The sequence below is a fragment of the Austrofundulus limnaeus genome, unplaced genomic scaffold (genome assembly GCF_001266775.1).
Source record: "Austrofundulus limnaeus strain Quisiro unplaced genomic scaffold, Austrofundulus_limnaeus-1.0 Scaffold184, whole genome shotgun sequence".
NCBI lineage: Eukaryota > Metazoa > Chordata > Actinopteri > Cyprinodontiformes > Rivulidae > Austrofundulus > Austrofundulus limnaeus.
This window is the reverse complement of record NW_013952586.1, coordinates 633,541-642,190: the sequence shown is the minus strand read 5'-3', so window position 1 is coordinate 642,190 and position 8,650 is coordinate 633,541. Positions and strand designations below refer to the sequence as shown.

Sequence of the window (8,650 nt, the reverse complement as noted above, 5' to 3'; positions counted from 1 at the left end):
ATATATATGTTTGTTTTTTTTAGCACAGCTGAGTGGAGGCATCCCCGCCATCTGTGGTGGCTGAAGTTCTGCCCCAGATAAGAGTGCGCTACTTCCTGTGACCTGATTCACACCAGTAATCACACATTTATACTGTAATCCAACTCTGCCTGCTTTCACTCATCTTCTGATTCCAGCATACACACCTGCAGGGGAGGGAATTTAAGCATTTTACACCCCTCATCTTCAAGAAAAAAGATAAATTAAAATCCAATTGAGTGAGTTAAAAAAAAACAAGTTGAGTTCTATTTTTATTGCAGTGCATGCGTGCAGATTGCCATTGATCATKTGGTCAATATGAGGAATTGTAGATGTGTGTGTGTGTTGTGGGGGTGGGGGTCTGCAGGCCCTATGATCCTTCATAGACAGCTTGTAAACAAAAAGTTACCCATACTGTTTACAGTTCTGACAAATGAATTCAACTTTGTGCTGTTTACCCCCCTCTTTGACATCCAAACGAATCAGACAAAAAATAAAAATAAAAAAGGCCAGAGCCCAGCCCAGGCAGGCAGGCAGGAGTAAAGCAGAAACCTGCACAGAGAGGCAGGAGCATCACYACGGGTGAGCGGAGGCAGTGATGTCATGCTGCTGCTGTGAGCTGCTGGAGGAAAGGACATCAGGTAACCGTGTCAGAGCAGCTCGTGGGCGGTGAAGCACATCCAACACTGACGGAGGCAGACGTCGTTTCTTTGCCCTTCACCGTTTCTCTGCGCTGACTTACAGTCAGAGACAACATCTGCAGCATCAGGGTGTTACATAACACTCTTTTTTTCTCTTGCTGTTGTTGTGGGTAGTGTTTTTGGTAGGGTGCGTTTGGCCGGGGACTCGTAGCCTTTTTGTGATGACACTTAGAAAARACCAGAATGGACAGCTCAGTGACCTCAAACAACCTGCTGCAGGACTGATGAGTAAACAGAAAGAGGCAGCAGTGGGGAAAAAAACAAAATATGCAAAGTGAGAAGAAGGCAGACGTTCAGATCGACGTGTTTAGATAGAATTATTGGATCCCGCCTGCRTCTCTGCAGTCATCTGATCATTTATGCCATTTGTTTTGCTCACAGAAGCTTTTGTAGGTTGTTTGTTTGCATCAGCATTTTGCAGAGCTTCATCTTCATCCTCAGCAATGTTGCTTAGCAAAGTAATATGGAGGCTTGTCCCCCTGACGAGATGTTTATTTTTTTTCCAAGTTAGAATAAATGTGTGCAAAAAAAAAAGGAAACCCTTTATGGGTTTAAATAAAAGGTTATCATGTTAACAAATGGTAAAAACAATGTGATTCYATCAGATCAGCTGTGGATTTTAGTGCCACAATCACATCATCTGCTGATTGGATTAAGTTGACTGAAATACCACAGAGGATGCACCGAGCTYAAAGCAACAAAAGCATTTCCTCCAGTCTGCAGTCGGACACATTGTGTCCAAGTGAATCACCCCAAGACAATCAACTTTTACAGTTAGAAAAACTATTTCTGACTCTTTTATTTGTTTTATTTATTTTTACTAAATAAAATGTGTCTAGAACACAATGCGATCATCAACCAGTGGCTTGCAGACCACTTCTAGCTTGCTGAGGAAGCTTTTCAGAGCCTTTTTTTTTTTTTTTGTTGCTTGAGCCCGTGTTCTCTGGATTTGACCCGTTGCAAATGTTAGATGCACACAAAYGCAATGGGTGACTTTTTAAGCTGCAACATACGGGCATGGTGGGGAATCAAACCTGCAACTTTCCTGTCACAAGACAGCTGCCCTATGACTCCTGCGCTAGAAGTTCGAAATCAAAAGAACCCATTCTGTGTTTAAAAACTTTTCCTGACACCTAAAATGTATAACTGAATCGACATTCTAACTTTAATTAGTATTTTACACATTAAGACAAAAGAATTAAACGTTTTTGTGTAAACGAGATGCTCAATCATGTTTCTTGGCGACTGCTGAACGCAAAGTGCYGACAGATAACTTGAGGAACTCACACAGCAAAAACAGGAGTGTTAACATTTCAGTGTTAAACTTTTGGGTGTTGATTTAACACCCCCCTAGTGTTATTTTAACACTTTCTGAGAACACTCACACCCAGTGTTGGTGTTAATTCACAGTGTTGATTTCCTCAGTGTTGTCTCAACACTGGACAGTGTTAAATAAGCTCCGCCCACAGTTAAGTCTTATGTAACACTTAACAGTGTTGTTATATAAACACCATGCAGTGTTGAAAGAAGCATTGTGAAAAGCCCCACCCTCTTCCACCTCATGTCAGACAGACCAGTATTTACCCAGCATTCCTTGCTGAGAAATCTTGCAGAAATGTCGTTTTTGCATGTTTATGACTATTAAAGAAGTTCATGASAGTAAAAATGAGTTGTTCTGGTTWGTTTTCTTGTTCACTTTGATCAAGTTGTTCAACTTTAAGTTTATGTTATTGGCCAAAAATCAACACCATGAGTGAGAGGTTTGACCTGGTGTGTGAAGGGTGACTCCATTATAAGTTTCTACTAACTAATGAGAGTTTGATAATAACTCTTGAGTGTTAAATTTACACTCTCTAATTTCATGGTGCATTGACACYTTGTGGTGTCTGTAAACCTTCATAACACCACAATTTCCTTTGTTAATAATAAGCTGGTGATACTTTTAACACTTTATTTTAACACTGTCAAAATGTTAATATGACACCCAGTATTGTTGAATATTTAACACTGGATGGTGTTACTGTTAACACTGTAKTTTAACACTAAAACAATTTTTATGTTAATGTGACACCAAGAATTGTTGAVTATTAAACACTGGTTGGTGTTAAATTAAMAAAAAAAAAAAAAAGAATGTGATAAAATTTAACACTTTCACAAATGTTATTTTAACACCAGCGAGTGTGGACACATATAGACACTTTGTTGGTGTTAAAATTAACACTGTGGGTGTTAAATTAACACTGTGGGTGTTAAATTAACACTGTGGGTGTTAAATTAACACTGGCATTTTTGCTGTGCAGGAGTGAACAAAAAAAAACATCTTAATAAATTTTATAAAAGGCTGATGTAGCGGCAAACAGTACTCAGGAGCTGTTAACCGGAGAACACGTGAACGGTCGTAGGAAACAGAACAAACGAACAAACTGACAACAGGATGCTAACGAGGGAGATGACAAACACCTGGGGAGAGGTAAGGAGGATCAGGTGTGAGTGGGCGGGGCCAGACCTGGAACTGATAGAGGAGAACGATATCAAGGAAATGAATGTCACAGAGATAAAACTGGTAACACAAGTACAACACTCGAAGCACAAGTACCCAGAACATGAGTCATGAAAGAAATCTAAAAACAAGCTWAAGGATGTATATGAAGGAAATGCACCCTGACAGAGCCTCCTGTTTAAATTGTAAATTATGCAGGTCCATGAGAGTCCTGTATTTGTAACAATCTAATAGCATAACTACTCCACTTTATAATAAAGCTGGTGTATTGGGAATAAAGCAATAAACCAACATAACATTTAACTGGTTTGCTGGATGTTTGTGATTTTTTTAAACTAAAAGAGGCACCTTTTAACTTCACATACATTTTTTTAAATCAAATGTAAGAATTTATTTTAATTCTTATGAAAATGACTTGTCATATTTTCTGGCAGAACTCTTTATTTCAGTGAATTCTAATCTTTTCGTTTGTTTGCAAGACAACAATAATAAATGAGTCAATGAGGTGGCTAACGGGCTAACAAACCAGTAGCATGGTGTAACCAACAAGTTTTGCTCCTTCTAAATGTCGGTTAGGTTCATTGTCAAATTATTTTAGGTTAAAGCTACACAGGACCACTGCAGAGGGACTGAGGAGCCACATGTGGCCCTAGAACCGTTGGTTGTAGACACTTTAATCTTAATTTCCAGCCTGCCATCATTGGTGAACACTGAACCACAACAAACAAGGAAAGGACATTCCTAAATATCACTAAATATCTCATAAATTGAAAGATGTTGATAAAAAAATTGTGATAAAACATGACTTTTTGTTTAAAATAAGACGTTTTTGCAGTGAAACATAGAGCTGGCAGTGTAATAGTTTGGGTATGTTTTACTGCATCTGGACCAGAACTGTTTGTCCTAATGAATGGGATAAATACTTTTGTTTTGTTTATAAACTTTAAAGGTAAATGTATAGAAACAGAGTCAAGTGGCCATTGCAACAAGACAGGCCACAAAAAAAGAAAGCTGCTGGTTTGAAACCACCAAGGAAAAGTTCTGAACCTAATCTAATAGAAGTGATACTGGAGACAGTTTATGAACGGATATACTGGGTCTGAAACAGAAGAAGAGACTGAAATGTGTTCACGTTTAAAGCTGATGAGCAGAAACTGTTCATTAATAACAGATCCGTTTGAATTCATTCTTTAAACACCGGAGCTGCACTGGAATATCAGTTTTTATTTCCGACAGTCCGGTGTGTTAGTTTTCATTCAGAGCTTTTGACACAAGCCAAATGCTCCATTATGGCCAACAACAACAACTTCCAACAAACCTCAGAAGAAGTTAAGAGACCAGGTTACATCATCCCTCGAGGGAACATTACAGTCTCAGAGAACTTAGAGTTACACTAAAACATACCTGCAGAGTTCCTCATTTTGAATTCATCATCCAGACTTCAGTCATATTTATGGTTCTTTTACTTTCAGTGACTTATAACAAAAAGCTGCTGCCGATGCCTAAAAAGATTTACTCACATTCCTGGATCATATAAGACTAGCAACTCATATAATAAGACAGCTTTATGCAGTCAGTTTGATGTCCTTATTAATGAAGWCCATATGCATAAAAATGGTGAGAATTTACATCAAACAAGCTCTCTGACTTGATTTACGTAACGCTGTATATGATTCACAGAACTCAACATTTTCAACAAATCTCAGAGGGTTGTCCTGAAATGACTGAAAGGATAAAGTATGCTGTTGGTTAAACATTCGTCTGTGTGTGTGTCAAGGGTCAGCTCTGACAACTGGACTGTGTCTTTGTTCCCCAGTCCCACGCCGAGGGCACCGAGTCAGAGGAGAGGAAAAACAAGGCCACGTCTCTCTGCCTTATTTATTTATATCCTCGGGTCCTTCCCATGTGCACCCGGAGTCTTTATCAGCCTTTGTCAGGCAATAAACAAAAAATAAATAAATAAAATATTTTTATATGTATACAGTATATATACAGTATTGCAGAGCAGTAACGTGAAGAGGCTCTCCAGATCTCAATAAGGATTTTACGAGTTTTTTCCAAATGGTGCCATAAAAACAGACATGATGGAAGAGAAAACAGAGCACTACAATATGTTGTAAAGGTCATCATCTCCTTAAAAATACAAGGCTAGAATAAAAAAAGAGTCAAGGATTCAGAACTTGTGTTTTCCTGTTGGATATTTGTATAAATCCCAGTTAGGCTTGTACAAAGGGGAACAGCTTTTTATAATAAAAAAAGTAGATTCTTATTATTAGCATGTTTGTTGCAGGAAAGCTGCAGCACTAAAAACACAATTGAAACTGAATGAAGCGCCCAAAACACAAAACTTTATTATGATAGAAAACTCGGGCCACCAATGGTTTAGTCACGGCTAAAATGCGGGGCTTGTCAAAATATACCCTGACCCTCCTGGGCCCTGGGCCGGGTTCCCAGACCGCCCGTCTCTCCTAATCTCCTCGGTGGGCAGGGCTCACCAGTGTGAGTATTTTAAGGGCACAATCTCGGCTGGATGTCATGGAGCGAGTGCGGCACGATCCTCACAGCTGTGCTAAACTCAGCAGATTACCTCTGCAGCCTCAGAGATTTAAAATGTGAACCGGYGCTGCTGCCGACAGATAATCAGCGGGCAGAAAGTCATCAGATTTATAAATCTGTGAGGCTAAACGTGTTTGAACCTATGGTAGAAACTGTGGAACACCTTTAACAATGTCTGACGGTGTTAGTAAAGTTTATTAATCAATGCTTGTAAGCCTCAACCACAAGCCGAGCTCCTTCTCCCTCAGGCCCTGCTCCAGGGAGCTTCCCTGGTTCTCATTTTCCAGGTTCCTGATGCACTTCATKTTTATCCATCAAAGCATTTCAATGGCTCTTAGTCTGACCTCTCCTCTGAGGCCTGTTTTCCCCAAATACYGAAACTCCTCCAACACGTTAAGGTWGTGATTTTGTTTTCCATCATAAGGTGATATTTCTTGGAGCTAGAGCGGGGAGCTCCATCATCCGTGGAGTCGCTGCTCCTCCCCGTCGAAAGGAGTCAGTTGACGTGGTTCTGATTATAATGCCCTTTGAGTGATGAATGTGAATATGTCTGACACCTCTCTGCTGGGGAGAGGRACGTCTGAGTTTCWTTACYGGACTTGTTGCCACRCAGACCCAACCACAKGAGCAGTAGATGTACAAACACACAAACATGCAGATAAACTGGGATAAATTAGGACCAAAAAAACAGAACTAAAGTCCGCTGAGAAGATCTGGGAGCTAGCGTCACCACAGTGTGTGCTCTATTTTTATCGTCTGCCTTTTGCGATGGAGGGCAATCATGTCTCAGCTTGTGTCTTTGTGTGTGTGTAAGTTCATTTGTTTGCCTGTCAGCAAAATATAGCTGATCAACCTCAGCAAACACAAAAATGGCTTCAACTCAGTGAGTTTTTCAGACTTTGAGGTGGTGGATGATATGCTATCCTTCAGGGAATACCAATTCTTTTTTTATTTTACCGGTGTCTAAAACGGTTGTATTGTATTTCACCCAAAAACACAGACTCACTGTTAATTCACATTGKACCAGCATGACAGAGGTTTTGTGGGTTCCAGCTGTCTCATCGTCCCTCCTGTGTCCAGGTGTTCACCTCCCGACCCACCGCCCACCACGGCCCTCACCTGTGTGTTACGGTGCTTCCCCTGTGAGCCGACCTGGGCTGGCAGTCCCTTCTTGCACCGCCCGCCAACACCGCCCATGGTCAGGATGACGCGYTCCAAGACCTTCCAGGCGTACCTGCCGAGCTGCCACCGGACCTACAGCTGCATCCACTGCCGGGCTCACCTGGCCAACCATGACGAGCTCATCAGCAAGGTAACCAGCTCTGTAATGCATCGACTCGAACAGAACACAGCTCTCATTCACGCAGCTGCGAGAAGGATACGTTTTTATTTAAAAGAGCATTACTGCGGACATAAAGACGTAAAGCAGATGAGGAATTATAAAACTAAACAGCAGGTTGAACACCTGCGCATGTGTCAGCCACCTTTATGACTGTGAGCGACTAACGCTATAAGCTGGATTATGAATGTATCATTGCTTTTCCCAAGTGGGATTATGACAGCACGCTCACCTGAGTGCAAAAAGCTTGTGCAGGTTATAAACTGGCTGTGCTAAATGAACTAAGAGAGCAGTTTGGAGTAAATGTACAATTTTATGCAGCTTGAYTTTCATCTCTTGTAAAAACTGAACTTTTTCCCACTTAAAGAAAAAAACAATGATTCTAGGAACAGTTCACGTTCCTGCCTTTTTATTTTTGTTTCATCTTCTTCTCTGCAGTCATTCCAGGGCAGCCAGGGCAGAGCTTACCTCTTCAACTCAGTGTGAGTATTGATCCGAACTCTCCCCCCTTCTGCTCACAAGATTTTACAGGGGGGAAAAAAAGGGAAATAAAACTGCTGTGCATGCTGAAGTTTAGCCAGGAGGGGAAGTGATCTGCTTTGCTCAGGTTAATGATACRTTTGTTTCCCATGAGAGCTTCTTCTGAAGCTCCAGACAACCGGGCCGCGCCTCAGAGCCCAGTCCTAATCAGCTGAACTGAGCCTGAAAACGAGGCTGTCTGAATCCATCGCGCTGCCTCGTCGCTCTGCTCCGTCTGAGTGGGCAGAGGCTTCTTTCATCACAAGTGTATTTTTAAAACTTTTGCTCACGCCTCCTCCTCTCCTCGTTTGCTCTCAGGGTGAACGTTGGGTGTGGCCCTGCGGAGGAGAGGGTTCTGCTGACGGGCCTGCACGCTGTGGCGGATATCTACTGTGAGAACTGCAAGACGACTCTGGGCTGGAAATACGTGAGTGTCCTGGTCCGGTTCACAGCTCAGCCATGTTTGGAGGATGAGAAACCGGGAATAGATTTTTTATTTTGAGCCCTCAGCAATGTTCAGACTGCTCTGCTTTTACTAGTTCAGGTGCAGACAGGGGTATTTACAGAGAGGAGAGAGATATTACATTTATCATCAGTCAGGATGCAGTCATCAATGACTGACAAGAGAAACATTTCCTGCAACAGAGTGAACGCTGAGAGCTGAATGACATTGATGAAATTTGATGAAAATGATGAAACTAAGTCGTTAAAGCTAAAAGAAGTGGAACACTAGCTGAAAGCTATAAAACACAGCACGAGCTAAAACCTAAAAGGAGGGAACTGAAGGCTAAATGTACCAAAAAGCTTGCTAAAAGTAAAAAAGCAGCAAAAGGGTAGTTAGAAATTAAAAGGCAAGTTTACTGATGAAAGCAGACGAACAAAAGCTAAAAATAGGAAATAGATAGCTAAAATCTAAAAGCAGCAAAAGGTTGGTTAAATGCTAAAAGCAGCAAAAGGTTGGTTAAATGCTAAAAGCAGCAAAAGGTTGGTTAAATGCTAAAAGCAGCAAAAGGTTGG

At 41.2% G+C, this 8,650-nt stretch overlaps 1 protein-coding gene across 1 annotated transcript in view; it reads left to right on the top strand.

The window, feature by feature from the left end:
* LOC106524376 (protein yippee-like 2) overlaps positions 1 to 8,650 on the top strand; it is a 19,387-nt gene that overhangs the window by 725 nt on the left and 10,012 nt on the right. The window contains exons 2-4 of the mRNA XM_014018166.1: positions 6,856 to 7,087; positions 7,553 to 7,596; positions 7,952 to 8,060. Of these exons, the coding sequence (XP_013873620.1) occupies positions 6,971 to 7,087; positions 7,553 to 7,596; positions 7,952 to 8,060 (270 nt within the window). The 5' untranslated portion in view covers positions 6,856 to 6,970. The remainder of the gene's footprint in view (positions 1 to 6,855; positions 7,088 to 7,552; positions 7,597 to 7,951; positions 8,061 to 8,650) is intronic.